Genomic DNA, 24,862 nt, shown 5'->3' on the forward strand with positions numbered 1-24,862 from the left:
TGACATGATTCATTTGATAGAAAATCTCAAAGAATCTACAAGAAAACTACCAGAGCAAATAAACAAATTGAGTAAAGTTGTAGGCTACAGATTAACCTGCAAAATCAGTTGGGTTTCCATGCACCAGCAAAAAAAGAATCCAAAATAGAAATTTAAAATACAATTTCATTCACAATACCATTTGAAAGAATAAAATAACTAGGCATAAATATAACCAAGGAGGTGAAGGTCTTAAACACTGAAAATTACAAAACACCACTGAAAGAAAGAAGACCTAAATAAATGGCAAGGCATCCCACATTCATGGACAGGATGGCTTAACATACAATGTCAATATTACATATCCTGAAAGGGATCTATAGATTCAATATAATGCCTATCAAAATCCCAGAAGCCTTTTTTTTTTTTTTTGAGAAATGGAGAAGCCAAACCTGAAATTCATATGGAATTGCAAGAGGCCCAAACAGTCAAAAATTAACATTGAAAAAGAAAAACAAAGTTGGAGGTCTCATAACTTCCTGATGTCAGAACTTACTATAAAGGTGCAGTAATCAAAACAATGTGGTACTGGCATTAAAAAAAGACATATAACTCAATGTAATAGAATTGAGGGATCAGAAATAACCCCTCACATCTATGGCTGATTTTTTTTTCTTGTTGCATTTTGTTCTATTTCACCAATTTATTTTTAACAAGAATGCCAAGTATATTAATTGGGGAAAGAACAATCTCTTCAACTGATAGTGTGAGAAACAGGATATCCATATGCAAAATTAATTCTAAATGGATCAAGGACCTAAAAACATAAGAGGTAAAACTATAAAACTCTTGCAAGAAAACATATGAAACGGGTCAAGACGGTGGCTTAACAACGTGCACATTTTAGTTCGTCCTCCAGAACAACTACTAAATAACTAGAAACAGTACAGAACAGCTCCCGGAGCCACGATAGTAACCAGACACACAGCGTACCCCAGTCTGGACCAGCTGGACCGGCTGAGAGTACCCCCCAGAACCGTGAATTCCCAAAGCTGCGGCGGCTAGCGCCCCTCCCCTACAGGCCACTTCCCAGAGGGGAAAGGAAAGGACTTGACCAGCAGCAGGGACTGGGCACAATCAAACACCAATTGTGGAACTAATTAACAAATTCTGACTACTAAAAATAGGCCCCCAGCTTAGGTGAACCTGATCAAAGTGGAGGATGCTCATTTTTGCCCCAGTGCCAAGGGGGCAGGACTGACAGAAAAAGGGGAGAAAAAAAGAAGGAAACAGAGGTTTTTGTGGCTGTGAAACTACAAAGGCTTGACTGTCTCTGGATACAGCAGAAGGACTTCTCAGGCTGCAACTGCCCCAGGCATAGGCAGAAGTGAGCTCTTTTGGGGGCTTATCTGGAGCTTGTGCCTTCCCCAGGGGAGGAGTGAAGCCCCACACAGGTGGAATCCGTCCATCAAGGAATTCGGACCCCAGGGCTTGGTAATTTGAAGCCATTAAAACCAATCTACAACCTCTTCTCTGTCTCCACCATGCCCCCAGCAGGGAGAGTCTGCCAAAGTTAAAGGTACCCTATCATCTTATGCTGGTGGAACCTGCATTCAGACAAGCACCACACACAGGGCAGGATAAGAAAAAAAGAGTCCAGAGACTTCACAGGAAAGCCTTTCAACCGCCTGAGTCTCACCTTCAGGGAAAACCGATGCAGGTGACTCTTTCCAACTGATAGGAGGCCAGTTTGGTCTGGGAAAATCTGGCTGGGGTCTATAATATCTAAGTAGACCCTCCTAAGTGTGTGTGGGGGAAAGGCAGCACACAAGCAGGGCAAGAAAGAAGAAAACAAGAAATGAAAAATTCTCCTCTGTTAAACAAAACTTAAGCTAAAGGTCCAGATAAAGCTGAACGGAATGTCAAAGAACAGATAGACAACAAATTCATCCAGCAAGAAAACCCTAAATAAAAGAAGTGAAAGCAATCTCCAGAATAAACTAATTAAGGTAATTACATGCCTAGAAGCCAGCAAAAAATAACAAATCACACTAGGAAAATTAAAGATATGGCCCAGTCAAAGGAAGAAACCAACAATTCAAATGACATACAGGAGCTGAAACAATTAATTCAGAATGTATGAACAGACATGGAAAACCTCATCAAAAGCCAAATCAATGAATTTAGGGAGGATATAAAGAAGGCAAGGAGAGAACAAAAAGAAGAAACTGAAAGTCTTAAAAAACAAATCACAGAACTTATGGTAATGAAAGACACAGTAGAAGAGGGGAAAAAAACAATGGAAACGTACAATGGTAGATTTCGAGAGACAGAAGATAGATGTTCCGTCCTGCAGTTCAGAAATCCTGAAATCCAACAAGAAACAGAAACTATAGGGGAAAAAAAATGGAAAAATATGAGCAGGGACTCAGGGAATAGAAAGACAATATGAAATGCATGAATATATGTGTTGTTGGTGTCCCAGAAGGAGAAGAGAAGGGAAAAGGAAGAAAAAAATTAATGGAGGAAATTATCACTGAAAATTTCCCAACTCTTATGAAAGACTTAAAATTACAGATCCAAGAAGTGCAGCGTACCCCAAAGAGAATAGATCCAAATAGACATACTCCAAGACATTTAATAATCACAATGTCAGAGGTCAAAGAGGAAGAGAGAATCTTGAAAGCAGCAAGAGAAAAGCAATCCATCACATGCAAGGGAAGCCCAATAAGACTATGTGCAGATCTCTCAGCAGAAACGATGGAGGCGAGAAGAGTGGGATAATATATTTAAATTACTAAAAGAGAAAAACTGCCAACCAAGAATTCTATACCCAGCAAAATTGTCCTTCAAAAATGAGGGAGAAATTAAAACATTTTCAGACAAAAAGTCACTGAGAGAATTTGTGACCAAGAGACCAGCTCTGCAAGAAATACTAAAGGGAGCACTAGAGTCAGATACGAAAAGACAGAAGAGAGAGGTGTGGAGAAGAGTGTAGAAAGAAGGGAAATTTAGATATGACATATAAAATACAAAAGGCAAAATGGGAGAGGAAAGTACTACCAAAACAGTAATAACACTAAATGTTAATGGACTGAATTCCCCAATCAAAAGACATAGACTGGCAGAATGGATTAAAAAACAGGATCCTTCTATATGCTGTCTACAGGAAACACATCTTAGACACAAAGGTAAACATAGGTTAAAAGTGAAAGGTTGGGAAAAGATATTTCATGCAAATAACAACCAGAAAAGAGCAGGAGTAGCTATACTAATATCCAACAAATTAGACTTCAAATGTAAAACAGTTAAAAGAGACAAAGGAGGATACTATCTACTAATAAAAGGAACAATTCAACAATAGACAAAACAATCATAAATATTTATGCCCCGAACCAGAATGCCCCAAAATACGTGAGGCATACACTGCAAATACTGAAAAGGGAAATAGACACATCTACCATAATAGTTGGAGACTTCAATTCCCCACTCTCATCAATAGACAGAATATCTAGACAGAGGATCAATAAAGAAACAGAGAATTTGAATATTACAATAAACGAGCTAGACTTAACAGACATTTATAGGACATTACACCCCACAACAGCAGGATACACCTTTTTCTCAAGTGCTCATGGATCATTCTCAAAGATAGACCATATGCTGGGTCACAAAGCAAGTCTCAACAAATTTAAAAAGATTGAAATCATACACAACACTTTCTCGGCTCATAAAGGAATGAAGTTGGAAATCAATAATAGGCCGAGTGCCAGAAAATTCACAAATACATGGAGGCTCAACAACACACTCTTAAACAACCAGTGGGTCAAGGAAGAAATTACAAGAAAAATCAGTAAATATCTCGAGGTGAATGAAAACGAAAACACAACATATCAAAACTTATGGGACACAGCAAAGGCAGTGCTAAGAGGGAAATTTATTGCCCTAAATGCCTATATCAAAAAAGAAGAAAGGGCAAAAATTCGGGAATTAACTGTCCACTGGGAAAAACTGGAGAAAGAACAGCAAACTAACCCCAAAGCAAGGAAAAGGAAAGAAATAACAAAGATTAGAGCAGAAATAAATGAAATTGAGAACATGAAAACAATAGAGAAAAAAATAAGACCAGAAGTTGGTTCTATGAGAAAATCGATAAGATTGATGGGCCCTTAGCAAGATTGACAAAAGAAGAAGAGAGAGGATGAAAATAAATAAGATCAGAAATGGAAGAGGAGACATAACCACTGACCTCACAGAAATAAAGGAGGTAATAACAGGATACTATGAACAACTTTATGCTAATAAATACAACAATGTAGATGAAATGGACAATTTCCTAGAAAGGCATGAACAACCAACTTTGACTCAAGAAGAAATAGATGACCTCAACAAACCAATCACAAGTAAAGAAATTGAATCAGTCATTCAAAACCTTCCCAAAAAGAACAGTCCAGGACCAGACAGCTTCACATGTGAATCCTACCAAACATTCCAGAAAGAATTAGTACCAACCCTGCTCAAACGCTTCAAAAAAATTGAAGTGGAGGGAAAGCTACCTAATTCATTCTATGAAGCCAACATCACCCTCATACCAAAACCAGGCAAAGATATTACAAAAAAAGAAAACGAAAGAACAATCTCTCTAATGAATATAGATGCAAAAATCCTCAACAAGATTATAGCAAATCGAATCCAGCAACACATTAAAAGAATTATACATCATGACCAAGTAAGATTCATCACAGGTATGCAAGGATGGTTCAACATAAGAAAATCAATTAATGTAATACACCATATCAACAAATCAAAGCAGAAAAATCACATGATCTTCTCAATTGAGGCAGAGAAGGCATTTGACAAGATTCAACATCCTTTCCTGTTGAAAACACTTCAAAGGATAGGAATACAAGGGAGTTTCCTTAAAATGATAAAGGGAATATATGAAAAACCCACAGCTAATATCATCCTCAATGGCGAAAAATTGAAAACTTTACCCCTAAGATCAGGAAAAAGACAAGGATGTCCACTATCACCACTGTTATTCAACATCGTGTTGGAAGTTGTAGCCAGAGCAATTAGACAAGAAAAAGAAATACAAGGCATCAAAATTGGAAAGGAAGAAGTAAAACTATCACTGTTTGCAGATGATATGATACTATACGTCGAAAACCTGGAAAAATCCACAGCAAAACTACTAGAGCTAATAAACGAGTACAGCAAAGTAGCAGGTTACAAGATCAACATTCAAAAATCTGCAGTGTTTCTATACACTTGCAATGAACAAGCTGAGGGGAAATCAAGAAACGAATTCCATTTACAATTGCAACTAAAAGAATAAAATACTTAGGAATAAATTTAACTACAGAGACAAAAGACCTATACAAAAAAAACTACAAAAAACTGTTAAAAGAAATCACAGAAGACCTAAATAGATGGAAGGGCATACCGTGCTCATGGATTGGAAGACTAAATATAGTTAAGATGTCAATTCTACCCAAATTGATTTACAGATTCAACACAATACCAATCAAAATCCCAACAACTTATTTTTTAGAAATAGAAAAACCAGTAAGCAAATTTTACTGGAAGGGCAGGGTGCCCCGAATTGCTAAAAGTATCTTGATGAAAAAAAACGAAACTGGAGGTCTCCCGCTGCCGGACTTTAAGGCATATTATGAAGCCACAGTGGTCAAAACAGCATGGTACTGGCATAAAGATAGATATATCGACCAATGGAATCGAATAGAGTGCTCAGATATAAACCCTCTCATCTATGGACATTTGATCTTTGATAAGGCAGTCAAGCCAACTCACCTGGGAAAGAACAGTCTCTTCAATAAATGATGCCTAGACAACTGGATATCCATATGCAAAAGAATGAAAGAGGACCCGTATCTCACACCCTATACAAAAGTTAACTCAAAATGGATCAAAGATCTAAACATTAGGTCTAAGACCATAAAACAGTTAGAGGAAAAGGTAGGGAGATATCTTATGAATCTTATAACTGGAGGCGGTTTTATGGACCTTAAACGTAAAGCAAGAGCACTGAAGAAAGAAAGAAATAAATGGGAGCTCCTCAAAATTAAAAACTTTTGTGCATCAAAGAACTTCATCAAGAAAGTAGAAAGACAGCCTACACAATGGGAGACAATATTTGGAAACAACATATCAGATAAAGGTCTAGTATCCAGAATTTATAAAGAGATTGTTCAACTCAACAACAAAAAGACAGCCAATCCAATTACAAAATGGGAAAAAGACTTGAACAGACACTTCTCAGAAGAGGAAATACAAATGGCCAAAAGGCACATGAAGAGATGCTCAGTGTCTCTGGCCATAGAGAAATACAAATCAAAACCACAATAAGATATCATCTCACACCCACCAGAATGGCCATTATAAACAAAACAGAAAACGACAAGTGCTGGAGAGGATGTGGAGAAAGAGGCACACTTATTCACTATTGGTGGGAATGTCAAATGGTGCAGTCACTGTGGAAGGCAGTCTGGCGGTTCCTCAAAAAGATGAATATAGAATTGCCATATGACCCAGCAATACCATTGCTAGGAATCTACTCAGAGGACTTAAGGGCAAAGACACAAACGGACATTTGCACACCAATGTTTATAGCAGCATTATTTACAATTGCAAGGAGATGGAAACAGCCAAAATGGCCATCAACAGACGAGTGGCTAAACAAATGTGGTATATACATACGATGGAATATTATGCAGCTCTAAGACAGAATAAACTTATGAAGTATGTAAAAACATGGATGGACCTTGAGAACATTATGCTGAGTGAGACTAGCCAAAAACTAAAGGGCAAATACTGTATGGTCCCACTGATGTGAACCGACATTAGAGAATAAACTTGGAATATGTCATTGGTAACAGAGACCATCAAGAGACAGAAATAGGGTAAGATAATGGGTAATCAGAGCTGAAGGGATACAGACTGTGGAATAGGACTGGATACAAAAACTCAGAAATGGACAGCACAATACTACCTAACTGTAATGTAAATATGTTAAAACACTGAATGAAGCTGCATGTGAGAATGATAGAGGGAGGAGGGCTGGGGACATAAATGAAATCAGAAAGAAAGATAGATGTTAAAGATCGAGATGGTATAATCTAGGAATGCCTAGAGTGTATAATAATAGTGAAAAATGTACAATGTACAAATTTTAAAATGTTTTGGCATGAGGAAGAACAAAGTATTGTCATTATTGCAGGGTGCTGAAAATAGATGGTAATTAATACTTTAAAATGTCACCTTATGTGTGAGACTAAAGCAAAAAATGTTTATTGGTTACAAAATTTAGATTTTGACTAGAGCATTTCCTAATATAACTCATGTAGATAGTTTGATTGAATGTCATAAGTACTTGGAATCTCAGGTAGCGCATGAGATTTTGTTGGTTTGTCCAGAGTGATCCCCCGATGAATCCCAGAATGATTTGATCAGTGACTGGAAAAGTATCTGCAAGCCCTCTTTGGGGAATGGTGAGAGTGGGGAGAAATTCAACTTTGCCAAGTTGAATTCTTGATATTCTCACAAGCAGTGTGGACAACCAAAGCTATAGGCTGAGCCCCCAGGCTTGGCGTTTGTTCATATGAAACTCAACCCCACAAAGGATAGGTCAAGTCTACTTAAAATTTAGGCCTAAGAGTCACCCCCAAGAGAGCCTCTTTTGTTGTTCAGATGTGGCCTCTCTCTCCAGCCAATATGATAAGCAGTCTCACCACCCTCCCCCTCTCTGCATGGGACATGACTCCCAGGGGTGTAGACCTACCTGGAAACGTGGGACAGAGATCCTGGAATGAGCTGAGACTCAGCATCAAGGGACTGAGAAAAACCCTAGAATGAGCTAAGAATTAACATCAAAGGATTGAGAGAAACTTCTGGACCAAAAGGGGGAAGAGTAAAATGAGACAAAGTGTCAATGGCTGAGAGATTCCAAACAGAGTCGAGAGGTTATCCCGGAGGTTATTCTTACACCTTAAGTAGATATCACCTTGTTGTTCAAGATGTAGCGGAGAGGCTGGAGGAAACTGCCTGAAAATGTAGAGCTGTGTTCCAGTAGCCATGTTTCTTGATGATGATTGAACAATGATATAGCTTTCACAATGAGACTCTGTGAATGTGAAAACCTTATGTCTGATGCTCCTTTTAGCTACTGTATCAACAGAAGAGTAGAACATATGGAATGGAAATAAATAATAGGGGGAACAAATATTTAAAAAATTCAGTTTGAAATGCTAGTGGTAAATGAAGGCGAGGGGTAGGGGGTATGGTATGTATAGTCTTTTTTTTCTCTATTATCATTTTATTTCTTTTTCTGTTGTCTTTTTATTTCTCTTTCTGAGTCAATGCAAATGTACTAAGAAATGATGAATATGCAACTATGTGATGATATTGAGAATTACTGATTGTATATGTAGAATGGAATGATATCTAAATGATTTGTTTGTTAATTTTTTTAATTAATAAAAAAGTTTAAAAAAATACTAAAGGGAGCACTAGAGACAGATACGAAGACAGAAGAGAGAGGCGTGGAGAAGAGTGTAGAAAGGAAGTCTATGAGTAAAGGTAAAAAGAAGGAAAATTAGATATGACATAGTAGAAGAAAGTACTACCCATGCAGTAATAACACTGAATGTTAATGGATTAAACTCTCCAGTCAGAAGACATAGGCTGGCAGAATGGATTAAAAAACAGGACCCATCTATATGCTGTCTCTACTCAAAGGACACGAGGCCAAGGACACAAATGGACATTTACACACCAATGTTTATAGCAGCATTATTACCAATTACCAAGAGATGGAAATAGCCAAAATGTCCATCAACAGACAGTTGGCTAAACAAACTGTGACATTTACATAAGATGGAATATTATGCAGCTATAAGACAGAATAAAATTATGAAGTATGTAACAACATGAATGGGCCTTAAGGACATTATGCTGAGTGTGATTAGCCAGAAACAAAAGGACAAATACTGTATGGTCTCACTGATATGAACTGACATTAGTGAATAAACTTGGAATATTTCCTTGGTAACAGAGACCATCTGGAGATAGAAATAGGGTAAGATATTTGGTAACTGGAGCTGAAGCGATACAGACTGTGCAACAGGACTGAATATAAAAACTCAGAAATGGACAGCACAATATTACCTAACTGTACTACAATTATGTTAAAACACTGAATGAAGCCGAGTATGAGAATGATAGAGGGAGGAGGGCTGGGGCATAAATGAAATCACAAAGAAAGATAGACAATAAAGATTGAGATGGTGTAATCAAGGAATGCCTAGAGTGTATAGTGATAGTGACTAAGTGTACAAATTTAAAAAATGTTTTTGCATGAGGAAGAACAAAAGAATGTCATTACTGCAGTGTGCTGAAAATAGATGGTGTTTAATATTTTAAAATTTCAACTAATGTGTGAGACTAAAGCAAAAAATGTTTATTTGGTACAAATCTATACTTTGACTAGTGCATCTCCTAATATAACTTATGTAGATAGTTGGTTGAACACCTTAAGTACATCGAACTTTGTATAGGACATGAGATTTTGTTGGTTTGTCCAGGTGATGCCCTGATGAATCCCAGAGTGATTTGATCAGTGAGTGGAAAAGTATTTGCAAAGTCCCCTTCAGGGAATGGTGAGAACGGGGGAAAATTCAACTTCCCCAAGTTGAATTCTTGATATTCTCACAAGCAGTGTGGACAACCAAAGCTATAGGCTGAGCCCCCAGTCTTGGGGGTTGTTCATATGAAACTTAACCCCACAGGGGATAGGTCAAGCCTATTTAAAATGAAACCTAAGAGTCACCCTCAAGAGAACCTCTTTTGTTGCTCAGATGTGGCCTCTCTCTCCAGCCAACACAGCAAGCAGACTCACCACCCTCCCCCTGTCTACGTGGGATATGACTACCAGGGGCGTGGATGTTCCTGGCAACGTGGGACAGAAATCCCAGAATGAGCTGAGATTCAGAATCAAGGGATTGCGAAAAACTCTAGAATGAGCTGAGACCCATCATCAACGGATTGAGAAAACCTTCTGGACCAAAAGGGGGAAGAGTGAAATGAGACAAAGTGTCAATGGCTGAGAGATTCCAAACAGAGTCAAGAGGTTGTCCTGGAGGTTATTCTTATGCATTAAGTAGATATCACTTTGTTATCCAAGATGTAATGGAGAGGCTGGAGGGAACTGCCTGAAAATGTAGAGTTGTCTTCCAGTAGCCATGTTTCTTGATGATGATTGTATAATGATATAGCTTTCACAATGAGACTCTGTGACTGTGAAAACCTTGTGTCTGATGCTCCTTTTAGCTACTATATCAACAGAAGAATAGAACGTATGGAATAAAAATAAATAATAGGGGGAACAAATGTTAAAATAGATTTAGTTTGAAATGCTAGTGATCAATGAAAGGGAACAGTAAGGGATATGGCCTGTAACATTTTTTTTTTCTGTTTGTTATATTTTTCTGTTGTCTTTTTATTTCTTTTTCTGAATTGATGCTAATGTTCTGGGAAATGATCATGATGATGAATATGCAACTATGTGATGATATTGTGAATTGCTGAGTGTATGTGTTGGGAATGTTTGTTTCTTGTAATTTTTTTTAATTAAAAAAAGAAAACATATGAAACCAGAAGGAAAGATAGATGATAAAGACTGAGATGGTATAATCTAGAAATGCCTAGAATGTATAATGATAGTGACTTAATGTACAAATTTAAAAATGTTTTTGCATGACAAAGAACAAAGGAATGTCAATATTGCAGGATGCTGAAAAATAGATGGTCATTCATATTTTAAAACTTCAACTTCTGTGTGAGACTAAAGCAGGAAATGTTTATTTGGTACAAAATTTATATTTTGACTAGTACATTTCCTAATTTAATTTATATGGACAGTTTAATTGAACACCATAAATACATGGAGCCTTGAATAGGGGCATGAGATTTTGTTGTTTTGTCCAGGTTAGTGTGATGCCCCAATAAATCCCAGGGTGATTTGAACAGTGAATAAAGAGATATTTGCAGGGGTCCTCCTGGGGGAATCACTTCCCCATTTAGAGAATTCCTGATATTCTTGCAAGCAGTGGGGACAACCAAATCATTAGGCTGAGACTTCAACCTTGGGGTTTGCATCTATGAAACTTATCCCAGCAAAGAATAGGCTAAGCCTACTTAAAATTAGGCCTAAGAGTCACCCCCAGAGAACCTCTTTCATTGCTCAGATGGGGTCTCTCTCTCTCTCAGCCAACACAGTAAACAAACTCACTGCCCTCCCCCTCTCTACATGGGACATGACTCCCAGGGGAGTAAACCTTCCTGGCAACATGGAACAGAAATCCTAGAATGGGCTAGGACTCAGTATCAAAGGATTGAGAAAACCTTCTCGACTGAAAGGGGGAAGAGAGAAATGAGAACAAATAAAGTGTCAGCAGCTGAGAGATTTCAGAATCGAGAAGTTATCCTGGAGGTTATTCTTACGCATTATATAGATATCCCCTTTTTAGTTTATGGCGTATTAGAGTGACTAGAGGGAAATACCTGAAATGTAGGGCTGTGTTCCAGTAGCCATGTGTCTTGATGATGATTGCATAATGATATAGCTTTCGTGATTTGACTGTGTGATTGTGAACACCTTGTGTATGATGTTCCTTTTATCTACGGTATGGACAGATGAGTAAAAAATATGGATAAGAAATAAACAAATAATAGGGGCATGCTGGTTTGAAAGGATGTATGTACCCTAGAAAAGCCATGTTTTAATACTAATCCCATTTTGTAAAGGCAGCAATTTCTTCTAATCCCTATTCAGTATTGTATGTTTGAAACTGTAATTAGATCAACCCCCTGGATATGTGATTTAATCAAGAGTGGCTGTCAAACTGGATTAGCTGGAGGTGTGCCTCCAGCCATTTGGGTGGGTCTTGATTAGTTTCTGAAGTCCTATAAAAGAGGAAGCATTTTGGAGAATGAGAGAGATTCAGAGAGAGCAGAGAACACTATAGCACCACGAAGCAGAGTCCACCAGCCAGCGACCTTTGGAGATGAAGTAGGAAAATGCCTCCTGGGGAGATTCATGAAACAGGAAGCCAGGAGAGAAAGCTAGCAGATGATGCCGTGTTCACCATGTGCTCTCCCACTTGAGAGAGAAGCCCGGACTGTGTTCACCATATGCCTTCTCACTTGAAAGAAAAACCCTGAACTTCACTGGCCTTATTGAACCAAGGTATCTTTCCCTGGGTGCCTTTGATTGGACATGTCTATAGATTTATTTTAATTGGAATATTTTCTTGGCCTTAGAACTGTAAAGTAGCAACTTATTAAATTCCCCTTTTTAAAAGCCATTCTGTTTCTGGTATATTGCATTCCAGCATCTAGCAAACTAGAACAAGGGGTAACAAAGGTTAAATAAATTGAGTAGCTTGAAATATTAGTGGCCAATGTGAGGGATGGGTAAGGGGCACAGCATGTATGAGTTTTTTCCTTTTTCTTTTTTATTTCTTTTGCTGGAGAGATGTAAATGTTCAAAAAATCATCATGGTTATAAATACATAGCTATGTGATGATATTGTGAGCCATTGATTGTAACCATATCAAGAATGTTTGTATGTTTGTTTGTCATTTATAATAAAAATATTTTAAATGGCACTAGAATAAATTAAAAACTACCTTTGTAATAATAGGATAGTTTATACCAAGAGAGCTATGGATGCAAGCATGACCTATTAGATCCTTATTAGAGAGGAGAGCCTCTTCTAAAACTTTATCTTAGTTATTCACTAAAGTAATGTGAACAATAATAATGTATTAGAAGCCAATAAATGCAGCTATCTACAAAACACATGCACACACAAAATATAATTTCATTCACAATACCATTTGAAAGAATAAAATAACTAGGAATAAATATAACCAAGGAGGTGAAGGTCTTACACACTGAAAACTACAAAACGCCACTGAAAGAAAGAAGATCTAAATAAATGGCAAGGTGTGTTAGTTAGATTTAGTTGTCAACTTGGCCAGGTGAGCATACCTAGTTTTGTTGCTGTGGACATAAGCCAATGGTACGTGAACCTCATCTGTTGCTAATTACATCTGCAGTCAGGTAGGAGGCGTGTCTGCTGCAATGAGTGACATTTGACTTAATTGGCTGGTGCTTAAATGAGAGAATGCAAGGTAGCACAGCCTATGCAGTTCGGCATACCTCATCTCAGCACTCGCAGCTCAGCCCTGGCCTTTGGAGATGCAGAAAGAATTCACCCTGGGGAAAGTTGTTGGAACCCAGGGGCCTGGAGAGAAGACCAGCAGAGACCATCCTGTGCCTTCCACGTAAGAAAGAACCTCAGTGGAAAGTTAGCTGCCTTTCCTCTGAAGAACCAACAAAATAAATCCCCTTTTATTAAAAGCCAATCCGTCTCTGGTGTGTTGCATTCCAGCAGCTAGCAAACTAGAACACAAGGCATCCCATGTTCATGAATAGGATGGCTTAACATACGATGTCAATATTACCGAAAGGGATCTATAGATTCAAAACAATACCTATCAAAATCCCAGCAGCCTTTTTCTGGGGGGTGTGGGGGGGAATGGAGAAGCCAAACCTCAAATTCATATAGAATTGCAAGAGGCCCAAAGCAATCAAAAATCAATATTGAAAAAGAAAAAAAAAATTGGAGGTCTCATTCTTCCTGATATCAAAACTTACTACAAAGCCACAGTAATCAAAACAGTGTGGTACTGGCATTAAAAAAGACATATAACCCAATGCAATAGAACTGAGAGTTCAGAAATAACCCCTCACATCTATGGCTGATTTTTTTTTCTTGCTTTGTTTTGTTCTATTTGGCCAATTTATTTATTTTACTTTTTTTATTGTATAGTATAACATATATACAAAGCAAAGAAATAAGAAAGCAATAGTTTTCAAAGAACTCTTCAACAAGTAGTTACAGGACAGATCCCAGAGTTTATCATGGGCTATCATACGATCCTCTCATATTTTTCCTTCTAGCTGCTCCAGAATATAGGAGACTAGAAGTTTTAAATATTTTTTATCATCACAATTGACTTTTTTCCCTTTTTTTGTGAAAAATAACATACACGAAAAAGCAATAAATTTCAAAGTACAGCAGGACAATTAGTTGTAAAACATTTCAGAGTTTTATGTGGGTTACATTTCCATAATTTTAAGTTTTTATTTCTAGGCGCTCTAAGTTACTGGCTACTAAAAGAGATATCAATTTAATGATTCAGCATTCATATTCATTTGTTAAATCATATCTTCACTGTAAAACTCCACCATTACCATTGATCTTTCCATCCCTCTCTTTAGGCGTGTTTGGGCTATGGTCATTCTAAATTTTCCATATTGGAAGTGTCTGCACTAAAATGGGGTAGGGAGATGGAACTGTCTGATGTTCTGGAGAGGCTGGGCTGGGTTTCAGGACTTATCTGAACCAGGGACCCATCTGGAGGTTGTAGGCTTCTAGAAAGTTACTCTAGTGCATGGAATCTTGTGGAATCTTATATATTACCCTGAGTGTTCTTTAGGATTGGCTGGAATGGTACTGTTGGCCGATTTATTTTTAACAAGGGTGCCAAATTCATTAATTGGGGAAAGAACAATCTCTTCAACTGATAGTGTGGAGAAACAGGATAGTCACATATAAAAGAATGAAGTTGAACTCATACCTCACACCATATGCAAAATTAATTCTAAATGAATCATGGACCTAAACATAAGAGCTAAAACTACAAAACTCTTGCAAAAAAACATAGAAAGAAACTTCTATAACTTCGGATTTGGCAGTGATTTCTTGATGTCTCATACATACACACACACACACACACACACAAAAAACAAGCAACAAAAGAAAGAAAAAATAGACAAATGGACTTTGTTAAAGTTAAAAACTTTCTTATGTCAAAGAATATTATCAAGAAAGTGAAAAGACAACCTGCAGAATGGGAGAAAATTGCTAACTATACATCTGATAAGGGTTTAATATCCAAAATATATCAAGAACGGCTACAATTCAACAAAAAGACAACTCAATTTTAAAATGGGCTAAGAAATTTAGCAGATTGAAATGCTAGTGATCAATGAAAGGGAGTGGTAAGGGGTATAGAAAAAAATAGGGGAAAGAAAGGCTAAAATATATTGGGTAGATGGAAATACTAGCAGTCAAGAGGGAGGGAGGGGTAAGAAGTATGGTATGTATGAGTTTTTTTTCCTTTTAATTTCTTTTCCTGAATTGATGCAAATGTTCTAAGAAATGATCATAGTGATGAATATACAACTATGTGATGATATTGTGAGTTATTGATTATACACCAAAAATGGAATGCTCATATGTTAAGAATGTTTGTGTTTGTATGTTTTATATTAAAAAAAATTTAAAAAGAAGAAAAAATGGGCTAAGGATTTGTAAAGACATTACTTCAAAGAAGATATGCAAATATCCCATAAGCACATAAAAAGATGTTCTACAGCATTGGTTATCAGGTAAATGCAAATCAAAACCACACTGAGATCCAATGTCATACTCATTAGGATGGCTTTATGAAAAAAATGGAAAGTAAAGAAAACAGCATGTGCTGGCAAGTATGCAGAGAAATCTGAACTCTTATCCATTATTGGTGGGATTGTAAAATGGTGCCACTGCTGTGAAAATCAGTTTGGCGGTTCCTTGGAAGTTGAACATAAAATTACCATACGACCCAACAATCTCATTTCTTGTTATCTACACAAAATAATTGAAGTCAGAGATTCAAGCAGATATCTGTACACTGATGTTCATAGTACCATTATTCACAATAGCCAAAAGGTGAAGGCAACCCAAGTGTCTGTCAACAAACAGGACAAACAAAATGTGATATGCACACAATGTAGTATTATTCAGCCACAAAAAGTAATAAAGTTTTACTACGTGCTACCACATGGTTTGACTTTGAAAACATCACGTGGAGTAAAATAAGCCAGACACAAAAAAGAAAAATATTATATGATCTCACTTATTGAAATACCTATTACAAGCAAATTCATAGAGACAGATAGTAGATTACAGATTACCAGGGGCTGGGACGTACAGGGAAGGGAAAGTTATTGCTTAATGGATGCTAAATTTCTGTCTGAGATGATGAAAAAGTTTGAATAGTAGATGTTTGTGATAGGAGCACAATATTGTGAATGCAGTTATAAGTGATTATAAAGGGAAATTTTGATTTGTACATGTGTACAAATTATTGACATAGTAATAACAGAGGAGAAAAGGAGATAATATTTATAAAATGCCTAAGTGCCAAGCAGGTTCTTTTGTGTTAACTCATATACTAATAGAGTTTATAATAATTGAAAAAATGGACAGAATTTGAAATTTTAGAAATAGCTTGGTTAACTTTTGAACTATGACTGCTTTTGTTAGCCTTTCAACTTATACCATTTTGAGGTTATAACTGTCATTCATATAGTAATGATTTAGTTAGGACTCATTTTTAGTTTATATTATTTTGTAGTTAATTCACCTAATATGGCTTTCCCTATCTTGAAAAAAATAAAGAAAGAAAACCAATGCTTAGCTCAAACAAAGCTCAAGGCGGATTTTTTAAAAATCCTCACAATATTCATGCAACAAAATGTTCATGTAAGAGAAACCTTACATGCAAAATATCATGGAAAGAGAAACATTTTGCAAGGTTCATATACAAAGGATTCACTCAAACATAACTTGCAGCTTTCCTCCTATATTTGGTAAAATGGTTTAAGTTTTCTCAAAAGACTTAAAAGGCCAACTTACCCTTTCTATAAGAATTAGAATTGGTGAAACTGTAGAATTCATGAAATTATAAACATCTATTTGAAGTAAATATTGCAGCATCTGAAATTCGGAAGCATCTTCTGTTGATTATAAATAAAACATATTAACATTGGTTATTATATGACATTTAAATCTAAATTCTTTCTTAATTGCCATATTAGAGAACAAATAACCCTTTTCTTACCTTTATCAGGAGAAAAAGTGTTAGTTGAAAACATCTGACTATTTAATAGGGTATTTTCCACAGAACTGTAGATTTCCACCTGAGTAGCCCCTTCAGTCTCTAGTAATGTTTTTGATATTTCATCATCTTCAGAAGATAAGGTTTTGAAATGTACTTCTTCATGAATTCTCATAGGTAACCCTATTTTAGAAACCATATCTGCAAATACATTACAAGAAATGTAACTGTTTAATACTTGCATTGATGTACCCTGCCCTTTTGTTTTTGGGGCATGTCATTCTTTGAGACTCTGTGTTCACTGTGACATTTTATTCAGAGAGTTCACTAAACATAAATTGTAGCTTGTATTAGTTTCCTATTGCTTATGTAATAAACTACCACAAACCTGTTGGCTTAAACAATAACATTTATTCTCTTTCCTTTCTGGAGGACAAAAGTCCTAGCATCAAGGGCTTGTCACTGCTGTGATCCTTCGGAAGCTCTAGGGAAGAATTTATTTCCTTGTCCTTTCTCCATCTAGAGGTCCCCTGCATTCCTTTGCTCATGGCCCATCTTTCATCTTCAAAGCCGGCAGCACAGTATCTTCCCATATCTCTCTCTGTCTTACCCTGCCCTCCTGCCTCCCTCTTTTTTTTGGGGGGGGGGGGCTCTTAACCTATTTTTATTTATTTATTTATTTATTTATTTTAAAAAATTAACAAATGAACTAAAACATTAACACGTAATCATTCCGTTCTACATGTATAATCAGTAATTCACAATATCACGACTTAGTTGCATATTCATCATTTCTTAAAACATTTGCATCAATTCAGAAAAAAAAATAAAAAAAACAGAAAAAGAAATAAAATGAAAACAGAAAAAAAAAGATAATACATACCATACCCTTACGCCTAACTTTCATTGATCACTAACATTTCAAACTAAATTTATTTTAACATTTGTTCCCCCATTATTTATTTTTATTCCATATGTTCTACTTGTCTGTTGACAAGGTAGATAAAAGGAGCATCAGACACAAGGTTTCCACAATCACACAGTCACACTGTGAAAGCTATATCATTATTCAGTCATCATCAAGAAACATGGCTACTGGAAGAGAGCTCTACGTTTTCAGGCAGTTCCCTCCAGCCTCTCCATTACATCTTGAATAACAAGGTGATATCTACTTAATGTGTAAGAATAACCTCCAAGATAACCTCTCGACTCTGTTTAGAATTTCTCAGCCATTGACACTTTATTTTGTCTCATTTCACTGTTCCCCCTTTTGGTTGAGAAGGTTTTCTCAATCCCTTAATGCTGAGTCTCAGCTCATTCTAGGATTTTTATCCCACGTAGCCAGGAAGGTCCACACCCCTGGTAGTCATGTCCCACAAAGACAATGGGAGGGTGGTGAGTTTGCTTGTTGTGTTGGCTGGAGAGAGAGTCCTGCCTCTCTCATTTAAAGAACCTTGTGATTATATTGGGCCTATTAGAATAATCTCCCCATCTCAAGATCCTTAATCACACTTTCATAGTCCTTTTTGCCATGTAAGGTAATATATTCACTGGTATGGTGGCTTGTAGCTACATACCCCCAAGAAAAACATATACTAAACTGAATCCATTCTGAACCCATTATAAGTAAGATTTTTTAATAAGGTTACTTCAATTAAGGTGTGACCTAACTCAATAAGAATGGGTCTTAATCCTATTACTGTAGTCCTTTATAAGCAGAATGAAATTCAGACAGAAAGCAACAGGAAGCAAGAAGGTGAACATCACTGGGAACCAGAAGAGAAGGGAGAGGCCAAGAGAGTTCTCCATGTCTATTTTCATGTGACAGAGGAGCCCAGGACCAAGGATCACCAACAGCCAGTCCCAGAGCACCAGTCTTGATGACACCTTGATTTGGAATTTTTCCTATCCTCAAAACCAAGAGCTAATAAATACCAGTTGTTTAAACCAATCCACTGCATGGTATTTGCTTAACAGTTGAGAGGAAAAAAAAAACAACAACAGTTCCTGGGGATTAGGACATGGATATCTTGGTCAGACATCATTTAGCCTACCACACAGCTTTTCCTTTATTCTTTAGACAAGGAATGATTACAAAAACTTTATACAGTTCTATTCTCTACATTGCCTGTGTGTCCTAAAAACTATTTTAATGCAATTTTATTGAGACATATTCACATACCATATAATTGTCTAAAGTATACAATCAGTGGTTCACAGTATCACCATATAGTGTACTCATCATCACAATCAATTTCTGAATATTTTGTTACTCAAAAAAACAATAAAAATAAAAGTAAAAAAGAACACCCAAAACATCCTTACCCCATCCCCCCTATTATTTATTCATCTTTTGTCTCCATTTTCTTACTCTTCCATCTATACACTGGATAAAGGGAGTGTCACTACCAAGGTTTTCACAATCACATGGTCACACCTTAAAAGCCATTTGTTGCACATTCATCTTCAAGAATCAGTATAACAGAGAAGATAGGATTTAACAAATGAGTATGACTGCTGAATCATTATATTGATATTTCTGTTGGTCTCCAGTGTCTTGGAGCTGCTAGCAGAAAAAAAAAAAACAAAAAATGGTGGAACTGGGCGGGCCATGGTGGCTCAGCAGGTAAGAATGCTTGCCTGCCATGCCCGAGGACCTGGGTTCAATTCCCGGTGCCTGCCCATGTTAAAAAAAAAAATGGCGGAACTGTAACCCATACCAAACTTTAAAATCTATTCTATAACTACTTGTTAAAATGTACTTGGAAATGTACTGCTTTTTTTGTATACATATTATATTTCACAATAGCAAAAGTTAAAAAAAAAATTAAAAGAATCAAGGCTACTGGATTACAGATTAATGGTTTCAGGCATTTCCCTCTAGCTACTTCAATACTACAAAAACTGAAAAGGGATATCTTTATAATGCCTAAGAATAATTACCAGAATGACCTCTCAACTCTATTTGAAATCTCTCAGCCACTGAAACTTTATTTTGCTTCATTTCTCTTCCTCCTTTTGGTCAAGAGGTCTTTCTCAATCCCACAATGCCAGGGCCAGGCTCATCTTTGGGAGTCAGGTCCCACATTGCCAGGGAGATTTACGCCCCTGGGACTCATGTCTCGCATAGAGGGGAGCAGTGAGTTTATCTGCAAAGTTGGCTTTGAGAGACATATTTGAGCAACAAAAAGGGTTCTCCAGAGGTGACCCTTAGGCATAATTATAAGTATTCTTACCTTCTCCTTTACAGCAATGTTTCATAACAGCAAACCCCAAGATTGAGGGCTTGGCCTATTAAATTGGTAGTCCCCAAATGCTTGCAAGAATATCATGTCTTCCCCAGGTGGGGAAGTTTAGTACTTCTACATTTTTCCCCAGTCTCTCACTAAAAACTTTTTTAAAAAAAAACAATACTAACACAATTGTCAATGACAAGTCCTTTGTACTATATAAACGTATCATTAAGAATAAGACAACAATTAGATCTTCATGAGATTTCACTTCTGAGAAATATTTTTTTATCCAAGAGGATGTAATATCTAAGTTTCATTACAAAAAAACAAGTATCCTCACCTCTCAAGAAAATACATGAAATAGATTTTTATTACTTTATCTATTAAAGGACCAGAAAGAAAGTAAAAATGCCCCAAATTCCTTAATCTATGGCTTGCTTGGTTTGACAGTTAATTCTATTTAATGAACAGAACAAAGTGAACTAGTTACATAAAAAAAAGATTATACAAAAATTTATAGATGAGCCATGAATGAAAGTATTTGCAGAAGTTAATCTGCAAAGACTAAGAAAAATGTTTTCTTTTTCCTTCCTCCTCTTCCTCCTTCTCCTTCTCCTTCTTATTCTCTTGTTTTGTTTTGTTTAGCTCCAGGCATTCAAAGAAAGGTGTTTCATAACATTAGCTGGATGCAAGCTTAAGAACCAATCACCTCATAATCTAAATCCAGTAACAACACTAAAATGTCAAAAGGCCAAGATTTCAGCAAAAGATTATAAAACTTTTTATAATAAAGGAAGTGATGGCCCAGGCAAAGAAAAATATTAAAGCATTAGAAACCATCAGTATGGAGGACTGAGCCTGGGAAATTCCAGACAAAGGCATTTTAAAAAATTGTCCTAAACATGCTCAATGAACTAAAGGAAAATATGGACAAAGTACTAAAAGAAATAAGGAAAAGGATAGATGAACTCAAAAAGATTATCAATAGATGAATATGCAACTATGTGATGATATTAAGAATTACTGATCATATATGTAGAATGGAATGATATATGTTTTTGCTTGTTGTTAATTTTTTTAATAAAAAAAGATTATCAATAGAGAGATGGAAATTATTAAAAGGAGCCAAACAGAGCTGAAGACCACAGTAACAAAAATTAAAGATTCCCTAGAGGAGTTCAACAGCAGATTGGAGCTGACAGAAGAAAGGTTCAGTGAACTTGAAGATAAGATCATTGAAATTATCCAGTCTGAAGAGCAGAAAAAGGAAAGAAAGAAGAAAAGTGATTAGAGCTTGAGAAACATGCGACACATCATCAAGCATACCAATAAATGCATTTTGAGAGTCACAGAAGAAGAGAGAAATGGAAAGAAAATATTCAAGGAAATAATGACTTAAAACTTCCAAATTTAGCAATATAAAAAAGAGATGTGAATATACATATTCAAGATGCTCAAAAAACTCCAAACAGGAGAAACCTGAATAGACCCAAACCACAACCATGTTATAGTCAGACTGTCAAATGCGAAAGATAAAGACAGAATTCTCAAAGCACAAAAGAGAAACAATGTTTCACAAACAAGGAAGCTTCAATAAAATTAACTGCTGATTTCTCATCAGAATTCATGGAGGTAAGAAGGCAGGAGGAAGTCATTTAAAGCTCTGAAAGCAAAAAAAAAAAAAAAATTGCCAACCAAGATTTTATATCAGAAATGAAGGAGGAATTAAGACATTCATAGATAAACAGAAGTTGAAAAACTATCACTACCATACTTAGCCTTACAAGAAATACAAAAGGAAGTTCTCAGGTTGAAATGGCGACACTTGATTGAAGCCATTTGAAATAATAAAGCCTTCTGCTAAAGATATTGACATGGGTAAATATACCAGTGCTATTGTATTTTTTATTTCTAACGCCACCTTTTACTTCCTATAGCATCTAAAAAGCAAATGCATAAAACGTGATAAAAAATTAATGGTTTTGGTCTCATATTGTGACAAACATGAAGGAAATTGCTGCAATCTCACAATAAAACTTAAATGGATGGGGAGTTGCTTCTTACGGATGAACAAAGAAAGTGGTTTCTTGAGAAACTACTACTGGTGAACATGCTTGGAACATTGTTGAAATGACAACAAGGTATTTAGAATATTACATAAACTTAGTTGATAAAACACCAGTAGGGTTGAAGTGGGTTGACTCCAACTTTGAAAAAAGTTCTTGGGTAAAATGCTATCAAACAGCATCGCATGCTACAGAGAAATCTTTCGTGAAAGGAAGGTCAATCGATGTGCCAAATTTCATTGTCTTATTTTACAAAATTGCCACGGCCACCCCAACCTTCAGTAAGGCCTCCCTGATCAGTCGGCAACCACCAACACTGAGGAAAGACCCTCACTTAGCAAAAAGATTAAGATACCTTGAAGGGTAAAATGATTAACATTTTTTAGCAATAAAGTATTTTTAAATTAAGGTATGTACATTGTCTTTTTAGACATTTTATTGCACACTTTATAGACTACATTATAATGTACACATAACTTTTATATCCACTGGGAAAACAGAAAAATTATGCGACTCATGATATTGCTTTATTGTGGTGGCATGAATATCTCCAAGGATTGCCTAGATTAAATCTTTAAATGAATCACAATACACCGGAATTCAGATTTTAAATGAAAAAAATGTATGTACCTCTGTTGAGAATTTTCATTTAAGAAAGAATTATCCATTATGCTGAGTGAGATTAGCCAGAAACAAAAGGACAAATACTGTATGGTCTCACTGATATGAACTGACATTAGTGAATGAACTTGGAGAATTCCATTAGTAACAGAGACCATAGGGTAAGATATTGGGCAAATGGAGCTGAAGGGATCCAGATTGTGCAACAGGACTAAATGTAAACTCTGAAATGGACAGCACAATACTACTTACTGTAATACAATTATGTTAAAACACTGAATGAAGCTGAGTATGAGAATGATAGAGGGAGGAGGGCTGGGGGCATAAATGAAATCAGAAAGAAAGACGATAAAGACTAAGATGGTGTAATCTAGGAATGCCTAGAGTGTATAATGATAGTGACTAAATCTACAAATTTAAAAAATGTTTTTGCATGAGGAAGAACAAAGGAATGTCATTACTACAGGGTGCTGAAAATAGATGGTAATTAATATTTTAAAATTTTACCTTATGTGTGAGACTAAAGCAAAAATGTTTATTTGGTACAAAATTTATATTTTGACTAGTGCATTTCCTAATATAACTTATGTAGCTAGCTTAATTGAACACCATAAGTACATGGAGCCTTGAGTAGGACATGAGATTTTGTTGGTTTGTCCAGAGTGATGTCCCGATAAATCCCAGAGTGATTTGAGCAGTGAATAAAAGTGTATTTGCAAAGTCCCCTTCGGGGAATGGTGACAAAAGGGGAAAATTCAACTTCCCCAAGTTGAATTCTTGATATTCTCACAAGCAGTGCGGACAACCAAAGTTATAGGCTGAGCCCCCAATCTTGGGGTTTGTTCATATGAAACGTAACCCCACGAAGGATAGGTCAAGTCTACTTAAAATTAGGCCTAAGAGTCACCCCCAAGAGAACCTCTTTTGTTGCTCAGATGTGGCCTCTCTCTCCAGCCAACACAACACCCTCCTCCTGTCTACATGGGACATGACTCCCAGGGTGTGGATCTTCCTGGCAACATGGAACAGGAATCCTGGAATGAGCTGAGACTCAGCATCAGGGGATTGAGAAAAGCTTCTCGACCAAAAGGGGAAAGAGTGAAATGAGACAAAATAAAGTGTCAATGGCTGAGAGATTCCAAACAGAGTCAAGAGGTTATCCTTAGAGGTTATTCTTATGCATTAAATAGATATCACCTTGTTAGTCAAGATGTAGTGGAGAGGCTGGAGGGAACTGCTTGAAAATGTAGAGCTGTGTTCCAGTAGCCATGTTTCTTGAAGATGTGTATAATGATACAGCTTTCACAATGTGACTGCATGATTGTGAAAACCTTGTGTCTGATGCTCCTTTTATATACCTTATCCACAGACAAGTAAAACATATGGAATAAAGATGAATAATAGGGGGAACAAATGTTAAAATAAATTTAGATTGAAATGCTGGTGATCAGTAGAGGGAGGAGTGGGGGGTATAGTATGTATGAATTTTTTTGTTTTCTCTTTAATTTCTTTTTCTGAATAGATGCAAATGTTCCAAGAAATGATAATGATGATGAGTAGGCAACTATGTGATGATATTGTGAATTATTGATCATATACGTAGAACCGAAAGATCAAAAGTTATGAATGTTTGCGTTTGTTTGGTGTTTTTTGGTATTTTTTTAAAAATAAAAAAATTAATTAAAAAAAGAAAGAATTATCACTCCCATAAATTAATGACAATTTTCTGATTTAGGACATATAGGTCAAAATTTATCAGTTTGTTATTTTGTACCATTTACTAGTTCATACTATGCCACAATGATCCTCAAATTATTTTAAAACAATTGATTCAATTTTTAAAGAGAGTTTAAAACTTATTAGCTAAACAGAGTTTAAGAAGACTTAGTCAAACAGCTTAAAAAAAAAAAAAAACTAAAGTACCATATC

At 36.3% G+C, this 24,862-nt stretch overlaps 1 protein-coding gene across 4 annotated transcripts in view; it reads right to left on the reverse strand.

Annotated features, from left to right (window-relative positions):
- Positions 1 to 24,862, reverse strand: part of MIA2 (MIA SH3 domain ER export factor 2) — a 207,927-nt gene that overhangs the window by 138,474 nt on the left and 44,591 nt on the right. For all 4 annotated transcript variants that reach the window (XR_013162181.1, XR_013162180.1, XM_077126879.1 and 1 more), the window contains exons 5-6: positions 17,017 to 17,214; positions 16,812 to 16,912 (exon numbers count right to left, since the gene is read on the reverse strand). Coding sequence is in view for 2 of the 4 variants with exons in the window: in XM_077126879.1 (XP_076982994.1) it covers positions 16,812 to 16,912; positions 17,017 to 17,214 (299 nt within the window). In the remaining 2 variants the exon portion in view is untranslated. The remainder of the gene's footprint in view (positions 1 to 16,811; positions 16,913 to 17,016; positions 17,215 to 24,862) is intronic.

Source organism: Tamandua tetradactyla, chromosome 14 (genome assembly GCF_023851605.1).
Source record: "Tamandua tetradactyla isolate mTamTet1 chromosome 14, mTamTet1.pri, whole genome shotgun sequence".
Classification (NCBI taxonomy): domain Eukaryota; kingdom Metazoa; phylum Chordata; class Mammalia; order Pilosa; family Myrmecophagidae; genus Tamandua; species Tamandua tetradactyla.